Source organism: Chanodichthys erythropterus, chromosome 3, assembly GCF_024489055.1.
Source record: "Chanodichthys erythropterus isolate Z2021 chromosome 3, ASM2448905v1, whole genome shotgun sequence".
Classification (NCBI taxonomy): Eukaryota; Metazoa; Chordata; class Actinopteri; order Cypriniformes; family Xenocyprididae; genus Chanodichthys; species Chanodichthys erythropterus.
The window spans coordinates 40,479,812-40,503,283 of NC_090223.1; the positions used below are offsets into that span (position 1 = coordinate 40,479,812).

The following is a 23,472-nucleotide window of genomic DNA, read 5'->3' on the forward strand; positions in this document are numbered from 1 at the left end:
TGAGGGGGTTCACATCATAATTCAAGGTTAATGTGTTACATGCTATTAGATTTTAACCTGGTGAAATGTAAATTATGTAGCGTCTGGACCAATCAGACTCACAATCCTTCATTATATTTAATGAATTAGCCATAAACTCACTCTATCAAAGTTCTGTGAACCCATCCCCCTAAAACTGCAACTAGCATCCCAAACATAGCTAACATACAGGCAGAACTAGGTGTCCTGTTAGAGGACACAGGGAAACTGATAAGAACTTTTACGATCAGAAAGAATTTTGCAGAGACTAGTGACTCTGACTTCATTCTTTCTGAGAAAGACAAATAAACCATCTTAATCCTATGTATTCTCTATATAACCACTTGGGAAATGTATAAACATGTATCCAATTTTCCCATCTCATGACTTTCCTTTTATAGGCTTTACTCTATGTATTAATAAAAAATTAAATATAAATATTGAACTATTTTGGTATTAATATTCCATAGTTGCAAATTTATAGTTAACTGAAATCACATTGGTAGCATGTTTGGTATCTACGGACTCCAACTTTCGTTTATTAGTTGGCAATTTATGATACATGTTACTAACTCTGTGACACATTAGTATTATAAGAATCTAGAAGGTTATTCTCTCTCATTCATCCAATCCAGTGTCTTATGTTAATATCTTGAACAAAGACTTGTAAAAGTTCCCCTTAAAAGGGAAACTCCTTATTGGCTCAGACACCTCAAGAGGGTGTGACATTTTCACCCCTTAAAATCACTGATCACAAGATCAAGCTTTCTTCTTCTTCCTTTACTGACAAATGCTGATGTCAAGATGATGCTGTAAGAAGCTAGAAGCTTCGAAGGAACTTCAAGCTTGTGCCAGGCTTCGGCCTAGACCTTCCATTCACCAAAGATCCTCTGAATCCAACCGGTTCTCTTTCGTCAAGACAATATCAGCAAAGATTCAATGGAAGCCTTCACAAATTGCATCAGGACAGTTTTAATTCAAATGGGTGAGACATGCAAATATCAAACTATGCAGAATTTAAATGGGTCCAATACGTTTTGTGGTCTGTGCCAACTCGCGCATATGATCCGCTCTGTGCTCTCATGTCTCTGGACCAGAGCAGACTGTTCTCACGCTGTGGCAATTCACATGACACCAATGTCAAAACGGACTTCATTTGCATCAGTGGAAAGCATATTTACTCTGTCTGAATCATTCCCTATCCTTTGTCTATGTACTTTAACAAATGCACAGTTGTTTCTTTTATATGCTGCAACTATATTGCAGAAACAAAAGATTGGGCATTCTAGTTTGTTGTGTCGCAATGTAATACTCACTTCCTGTGTAGACATACTGTTAGAGGTGGCTCTCTGTCATCATGACAATCAGTGCTATCTGACTATATAATACAATTATTTGAATTGTTGAGAATTTGTCCTACATGAAATCAATCCGTGGTCTTGATATGGACCGAGGTCTGTTAACTGGTGACCTCTGACTGTTGCATGATAAAACTGAGGTGTAATTTCTGAGGACATCTAATGATCTTACCTTGGGATTCAGGCTGGCGTAGCTGAGTGAGGAGGGAATGGTGACATTTAGAAGAGCTCTGTAAGCGTCTTCTGCTTTCCTGTTCTGTGATTCAACGTTGGATACATTCACCATCAACTTCAGCTTCTTCACGCCGGTAGTATAGTCGAAAATCTGCTGGCCGTTTCGCCTGCAGAAACACACCGACAGGTTAGAGGCATTTTGCATCACCTCTATGATGTCCTGACAATTTCCATTCGATTTACGGCTCAGGTAATGGGATCAAAAGTGTTCATGAGAAAAAAATGTGACCACATTGGATATATTCTTTCTTTGTAGCATAATGGGAGATTAAATTCATTAGATAAATTCATCTATTCAGTCAACTCTTTCTCCTTTCACATGAAGAATGATACCGAACTTACGTGGGGAACGGCATGTTCTCCTCATTTGTGAACATAGTCGTCATCTGAAGGTTGCTCTCACATTTGTTATCTACTCCACATTCTTTCTGTATGTGGATCTAAAGAAAAAGATGACATTGGTGGAATATAAGGGTGAATGTGAGCAGGTGGTGAAGGGCATACATTACGTTTCCAATAAAACATCATGTGTGTTTGAGCGAGGCAAAGTATGCTATCAAAGGTACCTCAGTTCTGGTAGTCAGAGCGTATCTTTGGCTGATCACAGGAAAAGCACTGAGGTCCTCCAACGTCTGCCCACCTGAGGGAGGAGGATCCACCAAAGACACGTTCAGCGAGAAAACTATCGGAGCCACCTTGTTTTGGATCGTCTTGGACTGTGAGAGATACATGCAGAGACAATAAATCAAATCTCTGACAATTAGCCCCAATTTAAACACGGGCTTAATGAATCGACCCAAACATTAACATTTCGGCCCACTCGATGCATATATTAGAGCCTTTCCATAACAAAGATTAAAACGGCTATTAAAAGGATGGCCTTGAGTCATACCTCCAGCTCAAGTTTCAGAGTACGACAATCTCCAGACGGATTAACGGACATTTTGCCAGTGTATTTGCCCTCTTTGTTGTCAAGGAAACGAACACGAGTGCTCCGAGACGAGTGCAGATCGGCTTCCACCGTATATTGAAAAGCTGAGAAAACAACAGATCTTTCTTACAGCTACTTCATGTCAGATATGAATTCTGACAGTCAGAATGTTAAACAGCACAGTAAATCATACATTTCACATGACAATAACATTTAAGCGTTTATATTTATGGTAATAAATCGAGATGTGGGACTTACTAATACTCTTCTGGGAATTGCCATTGCCATTGCCAGTGCTGAATGTGTAGGAGAAACAGACCTTTGCTTCAATACTGTATAAAGAAAACACAAACAGAATGAACTGATTTTGTCACATAGTCATTAAAACAACAGTTGTGACTAGAGCTGTACAATTAATCAAATAAATGATCAATATTAAGACTGCTGCTGCGATTAAATTTGAAAAATATATATTACAGCATAACATTTAGATCTATTCTCATTATGTCAAAGATTTCTATTTACAACCTGTTTATTTTCTTATTTATTTGAGCATAGGAATGTAATGATCATTTACGGGTGTTTAAATTAGCCCATAAACAGTCAGTAATGACAACTGATCCTAATAAGTTTTAATCAGTCTGATCCAGTGTTTAATGTTTTGGGAAATAATCTACAATTACTAATTATGATTTTGTGACACTGTAATCTTTTGTAGTGGACTACCTCCATTTCCATGTAAACAAACAAAGTGAAAGTCGGATCAAGATGTTCAGGGATTTATTACCAGGCATCACAGGTTTTAGGGTTGATAACTGCTGGTGTCACAGTGAAAGTATTCTTTAGGTGAATCACAGGACGTGCCCTTAGTAGGTGAAAGATAAAGAAAACACAGTGAGGTAATGACACTGAGCCTGAAGAACATCACTATGCTAATCAAAGTAACAACTTAGAATTGTGATATAATAGTTAACTGATTGGTTAAAGGTGCCGTAGAACATCTTTTAAAAAGATGTAATATAAGTCTAAGGTGCCCCCTGAACGTGTCTGTGAAGTTTCAGCTCAAAATACCCCATCGATTTTTTTAAATTAATTTTTTTAACTGCCTATTTTGGGGCATCATTAACTACGCGCCGAGTCAGGATGCGGCCACTTTAAATCTCTCGCTCCCTGCCCTCCCGAGCTCTCGACTATAAGTGCAGTTATACAGTGCATAAACAAAGTTCACACAGCTAATATAACCCTCAAATGGATCTTTACAAGATGTTTGTCATTCATGCTTTATGCATGCATCGATTCCTGTGAGTATAGTATTTATTTTAATTATACAGACTGCAAGTGTTTAAAAATGAAAATAGTGACGGCTCTTGTCTCCGTGAATACAGTAACAAACGATGGTAACTTTAACCACATTTAACAGTACATTAGCAACATGCTAACGAAACATTTAGAAAGACAATTTACAAATATCACTAGAAATATCATGATATCAATGATCATGTCAGTTATTATTGCTCCATCTGCCATTTTTCGCTGTTGTCCTTGCTTGCTTACCTAGTCTGATGATTCAGCTGTGCACAGATCCAGACGTTAATACTGGCTGCCCTTGTCTAATGCCTTGAACATGAGCTGGCATATGCAAATATTCGGGGTGTACATATTAATGATCCCAACTGTTACGTAACAGTCGGTGTTATGTTGAGATTCGCCTGTTCTTCGGAGGTCTTTTAAACAAATGAGATTTATATAAGAAGGAGGAAACAATGGAGTTTGAGACTCACTGTATGTCATTTCCATGTACTGACCTCTTGTTATTCAACTATGCCAATAGAAATTCAATTTTTGATTCTAGGGCACCTTTAACTTTTTTGCTCTTTGTCTTCTAACTTGATGCTAAACAACTAAAATATATCAAATATGTAAAATAGAAAAAATACAGTTACACTATCAAGTCACCTAAGCAAGACCACACGATCATCTAACGATCCGACCACTATGTCTGGGTAACTGTTTCTGTCCACATCCATGCCCCCACTGATGGAATAGCCAAATGTCTGAAACCCAGCACCTGGGATGTCTTTTCCATCAATGACCTGAGGAATTAATGTTGGAGCAAAAGTTAGACATTTGCAATACACTGTCCTATCTAAAGTAGTTTTGAAAGCAGTGTGGATATATAAAGTAAACAACTGATATTACACAGTCAGATAGTCAGGATTAACCCCTTAAAGGGTAAAACCAAACCTACACTAACAAAAAGGGTCAAGGACACATTAAATTGATCAAAAGTGATAGTAATTGTTACAAAAGATTTCTTTCTCAAATGCATGTTCTTGTGAATTTTCTATTCAGCAAAGAACATTGTATCACAGTTTCCACAAAGACATTATGCAGCAACTGTTTTCAACATTGTTTCTTGAGCTTCAAATCATCATAGTAGAATGATTTCTGAAGGATCATGTGACACTGAAGACTGGAGTAATGATGCTGAAAATTCAGCTTTGACATCATTCTAAAATATATTCAAATACCACTACAGTGGTTCAACCTTAATGTTATGAAGCAATGAGAATACATTTTGTGCACCAAAAAAACAGAACAGAATAACGACTTTACTCAACAATATCTAATGATGGCCGATTTCAAAACACTGCTTCATGAAGCTTTATGAATCTTTTGATTCGAATCAGTGGTTCGGAGCATGAAAGACATGTGATTTCAGTAAATGAGGCTTCGTTATGTCATAAGTGTTTCGAAATTTCAATAGTTCACGTGAATTTGGCAGTTTGACACACGCTCCGAACCACTGATTTGAAACAAAAGATTCGTAAAGCTTCGTAGCTTCATGAAGCAGTGTTCTGAAATCGCCCATCACTAGATATTGTTGAATAAAGTCGGTATTTTGTCTTTTTGCACACAATAAGTATTCCCGTTGCTTTATAACATTGAGGTTGAACCACTGTAGTCACATGAACTGTTTTAAATATGTCTTTAGTAGCTTTCTGGGAATCTGAAAGTGTTAATTATCTTGCTGTCAATGCAGGACTCACTGAGCCATCAGATTTTATCAAAAATATCTTAATTTGTGATTTGAAGATGAACTAAGGTCTTACAGATGTGGAAGATGCAAAAGCCACTAAACGCCAACTCTATCAAAAATGAGATGATATTGAGGGAACACTCTGCACTTAGTATACGTTCATCAAATACTTTCGCTTCAAATCTGCTAAATCCGAGTGTCAGCCCATTCAGAAATACCGGTTCGTTGGCAGAAACCACTAAACCACTAAACTCCACAGAAGAACCAATCGGAAGATGCAAACTGAATCATATGATTTTAAGATGAATGACTGTGAGCGTATGAGCCGACTTTCAATTGCCGAGCTGCAAGTTATCATCATGTTTTGTCCATCAATACAGTGGCAATGACAGGATTTCTTGAGTAACAAGTAAACACAACAGTGTTTCTTTTGCTGCTGTAAAACTGACAGAAACAGATGTTGTTCAATACCACTGAATTGTTAAATTCCAATGAATAAACTAAAGTCAGATTTTTGAAAATAAGGCATTTTACAAAATATAATACAATATTAGTAATTGTAAACTCGTAAGACTCTAAATACTTGTTAATATTTCCATCTCACCTGACTAGGCGCTTTGGAAATACCTATTTCGCTGCCCATCCATATAGATACTCTGCCTGTATTATGATATGGAGCACCAACAGCAAAATCTGTGAAGGAAAGGAGGAGTGAGAAACTTCTTAGTAATGCCACAAGAAGGCAGCAAAGTAAAATGTCCTTGACTGTTACTCTGACTGAGCACTGCACACACAAGCGAATTATTGCAAATAACCAGCACATTAGCAATAAATGTCTAAAAGCTACATACATGTTACTTGGACTGAGCAAATACAGAGCAAAGAAACCCACAAATCCTACCTTGGTAGCCGTCCTGGTTGACATCACCAATAGCAACAACAGCCATGCCAAAAGCTGAGTCCTTAGGCCCAGTGAGGACCATGTCAGATTCGTTATGAAAAGACCCGTTCTGGTTCATATAGATATACACTGCTCCACCTTCATCATTTGTCCGGTTAAAATAGAAAGGGGCTCCAACAATCAGATCCTTCCAACTATATGGATAATATGAAAACACCTCCATGTCAAGATCTTCTGTTTCATTTATGACCTCTAATTAAAGGAAGAATTGTCTTTACCCATCATTGTTAAGGTCAACAACAGCAATGCTGTTGCCAAAATAGGATCCGACTTGTTTCCCCATGAAGGTGACTTTTATGGTGACTTTTTCACTGACATGACTCTTTAAAACTTCAGCCATCATCACTGATCCTTTGGCTTCATCTCTTGGAGCTCCTGTTACCACTGTGTCTCCGTCTTTGCTTAGTACACCTTGATCCACAGCCACAGAGTAACCTGCAGAGCAATCAGTCAACAATAATTAAGGCAAAACATAGGGATCCATCAGGTAATTAGGATAAATGTCAGTGAACAATCAGTTCAAATTTAAATTGAGCTTAAATCTGAACTTAAATTTAACATATTTTTTTCTTATCGTTGTTTTGAAAACTGAGTAGATGCCAGAAAGAAAAAAAAAAAAAAAAAAACTTACCAATGTAAATATTCCCTTTGTTCATGTCTTGAAGCTTGCTCATAAATTTATCAAACTTATCAGCAGGGTTATGCCAGTGTGAAAATGTATTTCCTGCATATGATGGAAAATTATTAGAGGGGAATTTAAGAAAAGTAATATAATTGTTTACAGGAAACAAATTCCCCTCACCTTGCCAGTTAAAGCATCCGGGTGCACCGAAGATGATCTGTGTCTGAGTAATGGCAGCAGACATTCCAGCAAGACACATGCCTTCACCAGTCTGATCATCTCTGGGGTCACACACCTCATCGTACGACTGCCACTGAGAGTCTGTACTGTTATACTTTAAATCATTTCCACGAACAAAGCACATCCCAATCATGCGAAAGTTGCTTGAAAAGTTCCGTACATAACGATGACCACAGGCCTATTAAATAGAGTGATAAATATTATGTTGAGATGGGAAGAGCAATAGATTGACTTTTCATAGACACAAGACCAACATTATAAGTAAGAGGGGTCATTATTATGAAACTCACCAGTACTCGGCCCCCTGGTTGACTCTGACTGGCTATCGACACACCAAGCCACATCCCATCTATTAAATTACGATTAAGGTTTGAAGTGTCTTCAGAATCTGCATAACACAAAGCAATTATTTAGATTGGTTCTTGCAGTAGTAACACAGAGACATGGTTGATGTTAAACTTTGAAACAGTCTCATCACACAGCAACAGTACTCAATTTAATAAAAATAAAAATATAAAAATATATAATAAAAATAATAGTAGTAGTTGTAATAATAAATGAAACAAAAGAGGAGGAAAAGGCATGTTTAAGTCTCGAATGAATGGCAGGAACAATAAGAATTAAAATTATTATTAGTATAAAAATTAATTAATTAACGATAAATAATATTAAAATTAAAAAATATCATAAATAATTTTAAATATTGTCAATTATTAATTAACATTTTATGACAGACAGACAGACAGACAGACAGACAGACAGACAGACAGACAGACAGACAGACAGACAGACAGACAGACAGATAGACAGATAGATAGATAGATAGATAGATAGATAGATAGATAGATAGATAGATAGATAGATAGATAGATAGATAGATAGATAGATAGATAGATAGATAGATAGATAGATAGATAGATAGATAGATAGATAACAGTATTTATAAATACTGTAAATGGGGATTAAGTGAAGCACAAGCAAGTTTAAGGTTTGTATGAATGGCAGGAAAATTACTTGAGGTGAGAAGATTCAGTCTTTTGCAGTCTTTGGGGTCTGCAGTGATTTGACAGGCATATACATCTCCAGTCTCATTGGCTAACAATCCAGACTCTGCTTTCTCCTTCGGTGCTCCTACAAGAAGTCTAAAACATGTACAAACCTGACTGAACTCAAGTCTTGAGGCAGAGTATTACACCAGTTGCCGCAGTACCACAGCAATGGTTGTCGGAGACAAAAAAAAAAAAAAAAAAAAAAAAAAAAATTTCACACCATATTTTCAAGGATAAGGCAAAAAAAATCACATTCAACCATGTGCCAGGTATTGCTTGTATTTTCTCAAAATGTTGTGTTCACTGCAGATAAACTTCAGCATGTCTAACCCTATGTTCTAACCCTTATCTGTCTGGGCTTGTCAGGCTATGTGAACTGATTTTTGACTGGAAGGACTTGTCAGAACCCATTACTTCCAGGACAATGCAACTACAGACAGAAAATGCCAATGAAAAAGCTAGTCTTTCAACTACTTTCAGAAACCTGCTGTTAAAAGTGTCTGAATAACATAAAGCATCTAAAAACCACAGGAGATGGGGATCACATTTTACTCAAATGTTCATTTTCAGACAAAATGGAGAATGAGTACCTTCACACATCTCTCCTTCTCTACCTTTTGTTTCTATAGGCGAGTTATTATGGTACACACGCTCTACATTGCTTGCAGGAAAAATTGCTAACAAAAGTTTCGCCTGTGGACGAGTAACCGATTTGTTTTTGATTATTAAATCCAGGCAGGTAAGAGTCCTAAGATACCCACATCAGCCATCAAGAGACAGATGCAATCCTTGAGTAAAGCGAGCAGAATTGAAGAGGCATTTCATTAAACTATAATCACAAAATCAATACATTTTATTTCAATATTTGTGAGAGCATGACAGACATAATAATGACTAAAGCAGTGCTGCTTGCGAGCTCGATTCATTAATGTTTCATGATTTTTGGAGACACGTACCCTAGTTGCTATTTTATCCACCTTGGAGCCTGAGGCCTCATAAATATTCCACTCTGTGAGGGATGAGATCTCATCAGATCATGACTCGTGTCTAACGGGATTATGAATGGGCTTTAGTGGGCGAAGCGGTCATTTCAACTGATTTAAAATTCAGTTTAGTGAATTTTAACAGAAATGTATTATGTCTGACAGTCTAATCATCATAGATTTCAGAACTTGGGGATTTGGGTTATAAATAATATGAAGTTTGACACTGAGTAAAATTTTCGACAACTATAAGTAAGCTATTGTAAATTTTACACAATTAAAAATCAATCAATTTAGACATACTTAGAGCCATAGTTTACTCAAAAATAAAAATTCTGTCATCATTTACGTAACCTCTTGTCATTCCAAACCTCCATCACTTTCTTTCTTCTGCTGAACACAAAAGAATATATTTTGAAGAGCTGTTTTTGTTCATTTAAAGGTAGGGTAGGTCATTTTCGTAGAGGCTAACAATAGCGAGGAGATAAGATCTCACCCTCCCTTCAGAGCATCTCCAAAACACATGAACGAGTACAGCGGGGAGCAAACAAAACCATCACAAGATGAGAGATGGCATTAAACTACCTCATGTGTCAAAGCATGTAGCATTACAATAATAATGCACGTAAAAACAACTTAAAGAGCTCTTACTTGTACCACCTGACTGCTGCAGATTCGTTTCGGCATTGATAGTGTTGCCATTGAAACGCATAAATTCGAGTCACAAATTGCTTCAAGTATAACGTCACAGGTTTCCATCTCAGTGAACTCAGCATAAGTTCACTGTTTTGTTTCAGGAGGAACTGTAAATGGTGGCTGTTGTTTCAGTTGTGGTGCTCAGGGAAACTCTTCATAGCATGAAACACACTGATGACGTGTAGGACATTGTATCATTGCATTCGGACTGAGTGCAAAGATTGAACAAACATTTTATGGTCCTATATCTTCCACAGACACTACAGTTGTGCTTGAATGTTTGTGAACCCTTTAGAATTTTTTTATATTTCTGCATAAATATGACCCAAAACATCATCAGATGTTCACAAAAGGCCTAAAAGTAGACAAAAAGAACCCAATCAAACAAACGAGACAAAAATATATACGTTGTAAATTATTTCTTGAGAAAAATTATTAAGTATTACATATCTGTGAGTGGCAAAAGTTGCTTTCAGTATCTGGTGTAACCCCCTTCTGCAGCAATGATGGCAACTAAACATTTCTGTACAACAACTTGAAGGAATTTTAGTCCATTCCTCAGTACAGAACAGCTCCAACTCTCTGATGTTGGTGGGTTTCCTCACATGAACTGCTTGCTTCAAGTCCACAACATTTTGATTGGATTAAGGTCTGGACTTTGACTTGGCCATTCCAAAACATTAATTTTGTTATTCTTTAACCATTCTTTTGTAGAGCGACTTGTGTGCTTGGGCTCATTGTCTTGCTGCATGACCCACTTTCTATGGAATTTCAGTTCACGGACAGATGTCCTGACATTTTCCTTTAGAATTCGCTGGTATAATTCAGAATTCATTGCTCCATCAATGATGGAAATTTTTCCTGGCCCAAATATAGCAAAACAGGCCCAAACCATGATACTACCACCAACATATTTCACAAAGGGGATATGGTTCTTATGCTGAAATGCAGTGTTTTTCTTTCTCCAAATATAACGCTTTGATTTTTTGGTCTTCGAAAAGTTTGATTTTTTGGTCTCATCTACCCAAAAAACATTTTTCCAACACCCATCTGGCTTGTCCACAAGATCTTAAGCAAACTGCAGACAGGCAGCAATGTTCTTTTTGGAGAGCAGTGGCTTTCTCTTTGCAACTCTGCCATACACATCATGGTTGCTCAGTGTTCTCCTGACGGTGGACTCAAGAACATTAACATCAATCAACATGAGAGAGACCTTTAATTGCTTAGAAGTTACCTTAGGATCATTTGTGACCTTATAGACTATTACATGTCTCGCTTTTGGAGTGATATTTGTTTGTCTACCACTCCTGAGGAGAGTAGCAATTGTCTTGAATTTCCTCCATTTGTACACAATTTGTCTGACTGTGGATTTGTGGAGTCCAAACTCTTTAGAGATGGTTTTATAACCTTTTCCAGTCTGATGATCAACAACAACTATTTTTCTGAGGTCCTCATAAATCTCAGCTGTCCGTGCCATGATACACTTCAACAAACACATGTTGCGAAGTTCAGACTTTGTTAGATCGCTGTTTTTTTTAAATAAAATAGAGCACAAACTGACACTTAATTGTCATCCCATTGACTGAAAACATCTAAAAACAGGTGGAGCTTAATTTCACCTTCAAATTAACTGCTAATCCTACAGCTTCACATACTTTCACCACTCACAGATATCTAATACTGGCTAATTTTTCTCAATAAATTGACAAAGTATATATTTTTGTCTTATTTGTTTGATTATGTTCTCTTTGTCTACATTTAGGACTATTGTGAACATCTGATGGTGTTTTGGGTTATTATTTGCAGAAATATAGAAAATTCTGCAAAAGGGTTCACAAAAATTGAAGGACCACTGTATATACATATAAATACATTTAGACCACTTGCTGATTGCTATCAGGATGGAAAGAGCATAACAATAAAATGTTTCTGGAACAAATCACCTACTCTGCCTTTAATGAAAGTCAGTGTGGTCCAAAAAAAAAAAAAAAAACATGGACCACACTGATTTTCATTACATGGACATAAAAAACTAAGGTATTAAAAAAAGCTGACAGACAGTTCTAGTTCTAGTCCTGTCATGTCATGTACGCAAATGCTACAAGTGAACATATTATTACTGAAATACGCTGCCCCAAGTGAACAACAAATGCACAGTCTGAGGATTCCTTTCAGTGGTAATTTGTTCTCGTACTTGTTCATATGCATCACGCATTGTGGTGAGGTAGACTGTTATGAGGACACAGACTGAGGTCAAAGTCAAAGGGAGGGAAAAAGAGGGGGAAGACAAGGAGGGACAACGAAAGACAAAAGGTGAAGTGAAAGACATCCCTCCCTCTCCCTTTGGGCCTAATTTCATTTGGACCCCCACTATCATCCCCCTCAAACCACCATTACCAACTACAATCAGCTTGCGTCTCCTCCTCATTCATGTCATGTGACTCCAAATCTGCTTTCAGCAAGGACAAGACAGGAAATGAGAAAGTCAAGAGAAGGTGAATGAGCAAGAAAGAATTTCAGATTCTTCCTCGTCACTGCATGTTCAGCACAGCAGAACCTTTTATGAGCGCTGTTGCTCATCTCATACACAAAAAGGGTATTAAAGGTGCGGATAAAACAAAATGGTCTGTTTAATTCTAAGCGTCAGAGAGAGTGTGGAAAATAGTCATTAAAAACTAAAATATAAGAGGTTTTGGTGTAAAAAAAAAAAAGAAAAAAAAAAAAGAAGGGTTATTAACTTTATAGATAGACCGCATGAGGAAAAAAGGGATAGTTCCACTGAAAAATTAAACTATTAAAGTCCATACAATGGAAGTCAATGGTAACCAAAACTGTTACTAACATACTTCTAAATATCTTCTTTTGTGTTTTGCAGAAGAAATTAAGTCATACAGGTTTGGAACAACATGAGGACGAGTAAACAATGACAGAATTATCATTTTTGGCAAACTATTACTTTAACCCTTTAACACAGGCTAGAAATCGATCATCTATTACCTTTTAACCCTAATGGTCATAAACAGTTCAAAGGTGACAGACAGATTATTTTACTCAAATGTGCGATGCATATCTGATTTATAACACAGAACAACAGCAGAGAGGTTTCCTGCAGTTTGTTTAGTGAATCATACCACCAGTGCAGAACAGCCCGTTCATCCTTAAACAGATACCAGTCACATGACATGGGTTTTACCGCTACAATTACCTACAGGTCTGGTGGTGAGCAGCACATACCTCAGAGGCAACTTTATAAACCACAAGCTGATTTGGGAGTTCGCATGCACTGTTACTTCATTTTATCAAAACTGCTCGGTTTGACAGCATATAACTCAACCTGAAAAAATCAAATTAATCTTTTCACAGCATTAGTCTTCATTTTGTTTTTCTGTCAGATGGAGACATCATTCAGTACTTTTGAACTGCAAATAACACAGAGATTTTACTTTTTTTTTTTTTTTTTTTTGTCTAATGAATCTTTCAAAAAGTTATGACATTTTCCTTTAGAAGTTTAAAAGCTAGAACATTTTAATAGAATAACTCTTTTACATGTATGTCTCTTTTTGAGTTAAATGAGATATTGAATGTTTTTGACTTGGGGGGGTGGGGGGGGGGGACAGCTATGAGTCAGATCACAGGGAACACAACTTCCTGTAACCTGCAGACAAAGGTGTGTCTGCTTCAACTGTTTTACTGAATGAATTTCAGGGCCAGAGATAACATGTTGTACATTTGTTTGATGTGTGCGCCTTTAAATACATTACACAAAAGGACCTGATCTAAAGGCCTGATCTTTCAGTAAATTGTCCTTATAGGATAAAGGTCCCACTGGCCACGCTCAGACTGTCTGGCCATGAACAAAGAACTTGATTAGGAGAGAAAAGCCTTCTGGCAGTGTTGCACACATTCAAGTTCAGGTGAAATTTTGCGCTGAATGCAAACAAAAATAATCTGCACAATGCGGTGAATGACATGTACAGTTCCAGAGAACTTCACAATATTACTATTTTTACTGTATGTTTAATCAAATAAATTCAGCCTTGGTCAGAGATTATTTTTTTTCCAAAATATTCAAAATGACCAAAATTACACATTTTTTTATCAGTAGTGTATATTTATATTTCAACAGTTCACTTCTTTATCATTTATCAGACACATTTAACAAACGTGATGTGACATGTGGCCAAATATGGTGTCCCATACTCAGAATTTGTGCTCTGCATCACCCATCCAATTGTACACACACACACTGAGCAATGGGCAGCCATTTTTTGCTGTTGCGATTGGGGGTTAGCTGCTCAAGGGCACCTCAGTTGTGGGTAATGAGAGTGGAAGAGAGCGCTGTTCATTTCCTACATTTCCTGCCGGTACTGAAAACTCAATTCAAACCCGTGACCTTCAGGTTACAAGTCCGACTCTCTGACCATTAGGCCACAACTGCCCTAAGCATTTCATTCCATAAGCATTCCATTCATTATAAGTAAGCATTTCTTTAAAGGGATGGCATGGATCAGAGCTGCTATAGTCCCTAAACTGACAAATGCTCTGCACCTAGAGGTGATGAGTCTCATGCTTGACATTCCAGCTTAGATTAATGAATAATATCTAATCCTAAAACCTATAATGCTCCACATGCACGGCAAGTCATTATCTCTCCAGGCCTTCCAGCCTAGAAGCGAGACAAATCTACTCTACTTCAGCTGAAAGTGTTTTATGACATGCTGTCTAGACCACTCAATGATTTTTAAAGTAGTGCTTGCCAAAGTTTTCATAGTTCCTATCCTATTCAGTTGATAACTCAATCACCATAATAACATTTTATAACTATAATACTTATATACTTAAAACTATAGTATTATAAATACATTTATAATACTATAAATGTTATTATATCAAGGAGATGATTATTATGTCACATGACTCGCTTGTAGACATGCATTTCAAGGTAGGAAGGCATCAACGCACATCCGAACCCAAAGTTAGCTTCACTTCCTGTCTCCTGAGGCACCTTCATCTGATCTATTTTTCAAATCAGCAAAGATGTATCCTTCGCTGCTTTTGATTTCCCACAATCCTGCGCTTTCTATTACGAGACAGCTGAGCTAAAAAAAAAAAAAGAAAAAAAAAAAAGAAAGATGTTGTCTGGAAGCTGCAGTTGATGGTCAGTTTCTGTGTAAATTTACATTTTTGACAAACGTTTCCACTTTTGATGTAATATCTAGCAAGAAATTACTATTGTAGCAATTATATTTTCACTTGGTTATTGCAAAAGATCATTAACACGTAACACTGATTTGTGCCTGATAAGGCAGCTGCCTACATTTTCAGACACAGCGAAGGTGCAAGTCTCGAAGAAAGGGCATGCATGTTCGCAATGAAACATTAAAGGTCCCGTTCTTCGTGATCCCATGTTTCAAACTTTAGTTAGTGTGTAATGTTGATGTTAGAGTATAAATAAAATCTGTAAAATTTTAAAGCTCAAAGTTCAATGCCAAGCGAGATATTTTATTTAACAGAAGTCGCCTACATCGAACGGCCCGTTTGGACTACATCTGTCTACTTCCTTCTTTAATGACGTCACTAAAACAGTTTTTTGACTAACCTCCGCCCACAGGAATACACAAGAGTTGCGTTTGTAGAGTGTGTTTGTCGCCATGTCGTCGAAACGCTGTTATTTTCATCCCGCAGTCCAATCACCAGGTCTGATTCTGGCTCAAATTGATAGGGTAAAATTAAAGACATGTTTACAATAACACTGAGCGCGTGCATCTCCACGTTATGGTAAGAGGCGTGACCTTTCCGGGCAAGGAGCGCTAAGCTGCTGTCGAATCACAACACAGGAACCGCTGGCACAATCAGAACTCGTTACGTATTTCTGAAGGAGGGACTTCATAGAACAAGGAAGTCATCAGCCCGTTTTTATGACAGTGGAAACAGCGGTATACAGATAAGTAAATTATGTGAAAAATACTGTGTTTTTTTACACGCGAAACATGAACACATGTTATATTGCACACTATAAACACAATCAAAGCTTCAAAAAACCACGAAAAACGGGACCTTTAACAATAATTTAGCACAATCTCAAGTTTTGCTACATGTAAAAGAGCATTAAACACCAATTTGGGTACAGCTTTTAAATATCTGTTCAGCTGAGATGAATCTACTTCACAGCAAATATGCATAAGTGTTCAGACAGACAACAGACTTATCTGACACCTACAGTTGTGAACCACAGCTATATCCGACAACTCAAACAGACAGGAAGTCACACAGGAAATTTACATCATATATGTTTGGTCTAATTTTAAAACTTTCAGGAAAAGTTGCAGTGTGCAACAGTTTTCAATGGGGCAAGAACACTGTGATAACAGATACATGAATGGAATATAATTATACAACAGTTGGTTGCGGCTAGGGCTGCAGCGATTAATCGTTTGCAAAATAAAAGTCTGTGTTTACGTAATGTATATGTGTGTTTTCTGTGTATAATAATTATGTATATATAAATACCCACACATACAGGTATAACGTTTAGAAATATATGCATGTATTATAAATATATATATATATTTATACATATTTTATATTACATATAAACTAATATTTTATATATAAATATATATTTAAGAAAAATGTTATACATGAATGTGTGTGTATTTATATATACATAATTATTATATATATTACGTGTAAACAGACTTTTATTTTGCAAACAATTAATCGCTATTAATCGTTGTGGCCCTCTAATTTGAATAGCCAAGCAGTGCATCAGCGTGCTAGTGTCCACCAATGGTGAGCTGAAATGACTTAGCAGTTCTTAGATATATGACAGAGTTACTGTTAAAGGGATAGTTCACCCCAAAATGAAAATCCTGTCATTAATTACTCACTCTCATGTTGTTCCACACCCGTAAGACTTTCATCATTTTCAGAACACAAATTAAGATATTTTTAATGAAATCTGAGAGCTTTCTGTCTCTCCATTGACAGCTACGCAACTACCACAAGTAGTTTAACCTCAATTTGTGTGCACAAAAAAAGAAAACATAATTTACCACTTTATTTAAAAAATATGAATCTCCGACACGCGTTCATGAGAGCAATACCTTTCTGGGGCTTCAAAGTTGTAGTTGCGTAGCTGTCAATGGAGAGACAGAAAGCTCTCCGATTTCATCAAAAATATCTTCTGAAGGTGAACAAAGGTCTTACGGGTTTGGAACAACATGAGGATGAGTAATAGGGTGAATTAACCATTTAAACATAGTTCTGTTTGTCATTCATTAAATGCCATATCTGAATTCATGCTATAGCATAAAATCTATTAATGCCTCACAAAAGCAGAACACTCACATAGAACTATAAATCACGTAAGATTTGTGTGTAGTTTTGAATAATGGGACAGTACTGCAATAGAGGAACTACAGGTGAGAACATGGAGAGAAACAATGTTATTTCCTCAACAGCATGTTTCAAAAAAACCATCACAGTGTTCAGCTGTTATGATCAGCCATAGCTCAACCCTGCACTCTATATCAGCATCAGCTAATAAAAAGTCCATAATGATTGACCAAGATCAAGCCATTTTTAAAGTCATCCTGGGAGACTAGCAGATCAAACAAAGACAGCAGGTATACTTTTACCCATTTCTACCATTTACCCATGCTGACTTTGCAATGTATCTTCTGACAGGCTAAAATCAGCCACGTAGGTATTCACTGCAGTTGTTCAGCCGATAGCTGGACCTCATGCATGAGAATTTCAGCTTGTGGTTTCCCAGAGAACTTAAACATGACGAGTTGTCACCTGTGGTCATGAGGATCTGATACTGCACTGCACTTTTAGCAAACCAGCAGCGCTAAAGAAGCTAAAGCCGTCAAAGGAAGGAAACAGGTTATTGGTCTATGAGCGTGCATGAGAAAAATGACCACAGGTCAAGCCACAGGAAGACAGAACATACAGGACTGCCTTGTGTGTCACTGAGAAAGTCCTTTATGTATTCGACAAGATGATGAATGTCTAGCCAGTCCAATTAATATCATCACAACTAGATCTCGGTTCTCAAATTGTCCTTTGTCAGTGCAGATAAGATCAGGAGGACCTCTGAACAGTTTTTGCGTACATAAATCATAAACCGGGGGCAGGGAAGTGTTTTCCCAATATGTAAAAGCAAACTCCTCCAAATGACAAATTAAAATCCTAACCCTTACTACAAAAACACAGCTGTTTCCACAATAATTTAAGAGCTTTCTTTGCCATTTTAAATCCGCATCAACCATGAAGATGCAGGGAAGGAGACAAATGTGTGCTCTTCCTCAAAGGTTCAATGACAAGCAATCAGGAAATTTATTTAGCAATAGACACGGACAGCTTCACATTAGCTTGGGACGAGTCCTCTAGGACAATGACAAGGGCAGAGACAAACACTGAATCTGTTTTTCTTTTGTTTGAACTTTAGTCGCAGCAAACATTTACACCACACTGCTTTTGAGACTAAAACATTCATAGACCGCGGAGAGAAATGAGCCAGTTCAGACACCACTACTCTCTTGTGGTATAGTTTCTTACATCTGTTAACAATGAAGAGACATGTTTTACGATTCATTTAGTCTGCTTTACTTCATTCTATGTCCGTCGTGTGTCCTTCACAGTCAAATCAAAGCATTATAAAATCAAATCAAAGACAATTTGATTATCTCCATTTTGCTTGCAGAAATCACACCGATATAACATGAGACATGTTTTAAGATTGGATAGATTTGTGGTTTCATTGTGTATATTGCTTTAGGCCTTTATATACTGAATAAGAGTCGATAATGTGTTGTGGTTTTCAACATGTTTATAAAATGCTACTTTGTGGCTCCTTCATTCCACTAAATTGAAAAGTTAGGTTGTTTCTGTTATGGCACCATTTATATCTGTCAGCAATTAACATGCTTCAGCAATACCTCCGTTTTAAATAAAAGCCACAAAGCGCCAAAGTATTTTGCCTGAGCCACAAATTGTTATTTTGTTCTGTTATGGTCACATTTATTGTTTATGTGTTCAAATGCTGTTTTTCTTTTTCAGCTTTTTCAGTTGGGCTGTATGTTGCGAAGAGCGTTATTTCAGCCTGCGTGAGTCAATGCAGTTACGCGGCTGGCTTTCGTTGTGAAATCTGTGGAATTCTTATTTCCTGGGGATATGAAGAGGATGCATTGTGTGCAAACCTGCACTAACCCACATTTTCTGCAAAGGTGGTGGTTTTCTACTACCTCCCACCAAGCATCTTTCGAAAAAGACTCTATGCCACACTATAAAATGAATTTATTGGTGTTAGACTGCAGATAATTTGATATTGTTGTTGAGTTCAGTCTTTTTGCATGCTAACTCACTGGACGGCTCTGTACTAGTTATTGCCTTGTGAGGCTGGCGATACAGGTCTCACAGCACTCATAATCTCCCATTCATTTAGAGAGAATCATAAATAAGTGAACTACAAAGCAAAATCTACTGCTTCAGTCATCAGCAAATGTGTCTCAGAGGAACTTACTGACTATAAATGATCAGCTGGTTTATAATTGACTACAGCAGGGGGTAACTGGTCAATGTGTACATCTCAGAAGGCCTCAACTAACATCTAGTTCTTTTGTTTCATTTATTCGGTTATTATGCTCATTTCAGAGATTTTATTTCTGACTCTTTGCCCATCCACCAGGACTTTCATTCATCAATATATTTACTACGGGGTGCTTGATTATGATTTAACTTTTTTAACTTTAGAGAAACTTTGCTGTTTGAGTATAAACAACATCTGCAAAGTTACGACAAGTTCAATGCAAAGGGAAATTTTACAGAAATCGATTTTTTTAGGACTACAACAAACGGCTGGTAGGGATTAAAATGAGCTTCTTCCTGGGTTGGTGACATCACAAAACACTAAATTTACATAAACCCTGCCCCCAAGAACACGCAACAAAGGGGGTGAGGCCATGTTGGGCTGCTTTAGAGAAGAAGAAGAGTTGTCGTAGTAGAGTGTTTGATACCATGCCATCAATTTACGTTGAACTTCTTCACAAACGAGGGTCAATTCAACGCTGGATTTGCACAAAAGATTAACATGACGGCACATGCTAGTCGATGAGTTGAATCAACTCCACAGCAACTACATAAATTTATCCACTAACCCTTCAGAAATGTCCAGATGCTTGCTAAAAGTTGTAACTTCTTCCTGAGTCTCTCCATCAGTGTCCGACTCTGGTTTGAACAAAGTAAGGCTGAACACTGTTACCGACGATCCTCATTTTGACTGCGTGAGATTCTCCAGCTTTGTTGTTGTTGAGCAAATGAAGCGTGAGCTGTTAAAGCTCCGCCCTCTTCTGGAAAGAGGGCCAGGAGCAGTTCATTTGCATTTAAAGGGACACACACACAAAAACTATGTGTTTTTGCTCACACCCAAATAGGGGCAAAATTACCAAGCTATAATAAATGATCTGTGGGGTATTTTGAGCTGAAACTTCACAGACACATTCTGGGGACACCATGAGACCTATATTACATCTTGTAAAGGGGGCATTATATGTCCCCTTTAAATCTCAAAATAAGTGGTGTCAAAAATAAATATTAAAGCTAGCGCTTCTTAGAGCAATGAAGGTGAAATTTGTTGTAGCAACCATAATGGCTATAAAACATTAGACAAGCGGGTGCATGACCTGCCCAGCCCTTACCAGTCACAGAACAGCAGGTCTTATCATAGTTTCATATCCTCTTGTGAAATGGAGCTTTCGTGTTAATCATTTACCTGAGTTACTCGAGTTAATTCAATGCCACAAAAACTGAAACAAGAAGATGAGAGCATTTTTAAAAAAAAATTCTATACCAAAACATTCAGACATGTATGATGGCATACATAATGCGTTCAGGCTTTTCAATCTTCATAGAATCAAGACACAACAGAAAAGAACATAGTTTGCACACTGCAGTAGTAATAAGATGCAATTATTACATTAAGGATCTATTTTTTCCTGATCCTATCCTTATATTAGTTTTGTTGGGGCAACAATTATACCACCTACATTTTTTTTTTTTTTTTTTACTTTAAACCCTTAAACCATAAAATTACTTTTAAAGTGTTAGTTCACCAAAAAAATGAAAATTCTGTCATCATTTACTTGTCCTCAAGTTGTTCCAAACCTGTATGAGTTTCTTTCTTCTGCTGAAAACATAAGAAGATATTTAGAAGAATACGGGTAATTAAACAGTTGATGGACCCCAATGATTTGCACAGTATGGAGAAAAAAATATATATATTATGGAAATCAAAGGGGCTGTTTGGTTTCCGGCATTCTTTAAAATATGTTCTTTTGTGTTCAGAAACTCATACAGGTTTGGAACAACTTAAGAGTGAGTAAATGATGACAACATTTAAATTTTTGGGTGAACTATCTCTTCAATCCAAAAATGAAAAAAAAAAAAAAAACATGATCATCATACATAAAAAATAAAAAAAATCATGCATTCAGGTAATTTTTCGCTTAAATTGCATTTGTAATGTATTCGTGCATAACAGATGCGGGGGGAAAGGCGTGACTGACCCATATCCCTATAAAAGTAACTTCTTTATAAAACAACGTCAATGCAAAGATCAAACGCTCAACAGGTGCACATCCGTGAGAAGATCTTGTCCTTCTCATGACATTTAACATGAGGTCAGGAAATTTACACTGAAATAATATACTTACAGGTGTCTCTTCTCTCCGACGACCTGCTCGTGAAGTGCAACAGAAAATCCAAACAAACTGCCAACTGTTTTTCCCTCTTTGACGACTGGAAACCTCACATCCAAGTTATACGCTTGACAGCAACGAGCGGCGCTCAACACAAAGACGAAAACAACCGTGTTTTTACTGAGCCCGTGGCGGTAAAATACATTCATTTTTCCTAATAGTCGCTGCGAAGTGGCGAGACAGGATCAGAGAGCGGAGGCAGATAAGTCTATCAGAGTCTGAACAGGAGCGGATTTGTCAGACGCTGTGAAATGATTGTTCATATTCGTCATTCTTCCGGGATGCTCGGTGAAACCTGACTGGAGGGCATTGAAATCTCGAGCCTTGTTAGAGGACGGACTTACACGTACTACATCACAGTTGCATTCTGTTATAATGTCTTCAAACTTTTTAATATAAAATATTTGCTGTATATTTTCATGTATGAAAAATTAGAAAGACGTTATAAATGTGTTTCAATATAATATTGTAAAGAAAACATGTTGTTTGAAATATAGCTTTTATTGTTTAATTGTTCTATCCACTGACTCTAAAGATGTAGCCAAGGTACAGTCTATTCTTGACAACATCTGCACTGCAAGGAAGGAGAGACAACATTTTTACAAGACTGCAGATTTTGTTAATGTTAAAAGCTAGCGCTGTCAACAGAATAAAATAACTTATGATATCCATCTTTAGAAAGCAGAATGAATCAATAAAAAAGTGAAATTAAAATTACAGTCAATGTTCAAACGTGTTTATACTTTTTCTTTTAACATTTTCTACTGATGCTTAAAGGGTTAATTCACCCAAAAATGAAAATTCTGTCATTTATTTCTCACCCTCGTGCCGTTTTACACCCATAAAACATTCGTTCATCTTCAGAACACAAATTAAGATATTTTAGTTGAAATCCGATGGCTCAGTGAGGCCTCCATAGCCAGCAATGACATTTCCTCACTCAAGATCCATTAATGTACTAAAAACATATTTAAATCAGTTCATGTGAGTACAGTGGTTCAATATTAATATTATAATGCAACGAGAATATTTTTGGTGCGCCAAAAAAATAATAAAATAACCACTAATATAGTGATGGCCGATTTAAAAACACTGCTTCAGGAAGCTTCGGAGCATAAATGAATCAGTGTGTCGAATCATGATTCGGATCGCGTGTCAAACTGCCAACGGCTGAAATCACGTGACTTTGGCGCTCCGAACTGCGGATTCGATACACTGATTCATTTATGATCCGAAGCTTCCTGAAGCAGTGTTTTGAAATCGGCCATCACTAAATAATTCGTTGTTTTGTTTTTTTTGGCACACCAAAAATATTCTCGTTGCTTTATAATATTAAAGGTGCCCTAGATTATGTTTTTAAAAGATGTAATATAAGTCTAAGGTGTCCCCTGAATGTGTCTGTGAAGTTTCAGATCAAAATACCCCATAGATTTTTTTAAATAAATTTTTTTAACTGCCTATTTTGGGGCATCATTATAAACGCGCTGATTTTATGCTGCGGCCCCTTTAAATCCTGTGGTCCACGCCCACAGAGCTTGCGCTTGCCTAAACAAAGTTTACACAGCTAATATAACCCTC

The 23,472-nt window shown here is 37.0% G+C and overlaps 1 protein-coding gene across 3 annotated transcripts in view; it reads right to left on the reverse strand.

Annotated features, from left to right (window-relative positions):
- Positions 1-22,576, reverse strand: part of itga3a (integrin, alpha 3a) — a 37,071-nt gene extending 14,495 nt beyond the window's left edge. For 2 of the 3 annotated variants that reach the window (XM_067382271.1, XM_067382272.1), the window contains exons 1-15: positions 21,850-22,576; positions 8,419-8,546; positions 7,695-7,792; positions 7,345-7,582; positions 7,174-7,266; positions 6,761-6,977; positions 6,483-6,676; positions 6,186-6,274; positions 4,498-4,634; positions 3,329-3,406; positions 2,800-2,873; positions 2,503-2,645; positions 2,177-2,326; positions 1,953-2,050; positions 1,549-1,717 (exon numbers count right to left, since the gene is read on the reverse strand). In XM_067382271.1, coding sequence (XP_067238372.1) covers positions 1,549-1,717; positions 1,953-2,050; positions 2,177-2,326; positions 2,503-2,645; positions 2,800-2,873; positions 3,329-3,406; positions 4,498-4,634; positions 6,186-6,274; positions 6,483-6,676; positions 6,761-6,977; positions 7,174-7,266; positions 7,345-7,582; positions 7,695-7,792; positions 8,419-8,546; positions 21,850-22,043 — 2,100 coding nt within the window. In that variant the 5' untranslated portion in view covers positions 22,044-22,576. The remainder of the gene's footprint in view (positions 1-1,548; positions 1,718-1,952; positions 2,051-2,176; positions 2,327-2,502; positions 2,646-2,799; positions 2,874-3,328; positions 3,407-4,497; positions 4,635-6,185; positions 6,275-6,482; positions 6,677-6,760; positions 6,978-7,173; positions 7,267-7,344; positions 7,583-7,694; positions 7,793-8,418; positions 8,547-21,849) is intronic. The other variant, XM_067382270.1, reaches the window with a different exon arrangement.
- Between the last annotated feature and the right edge of the window lie 896 nt (positions 22,577-23,472).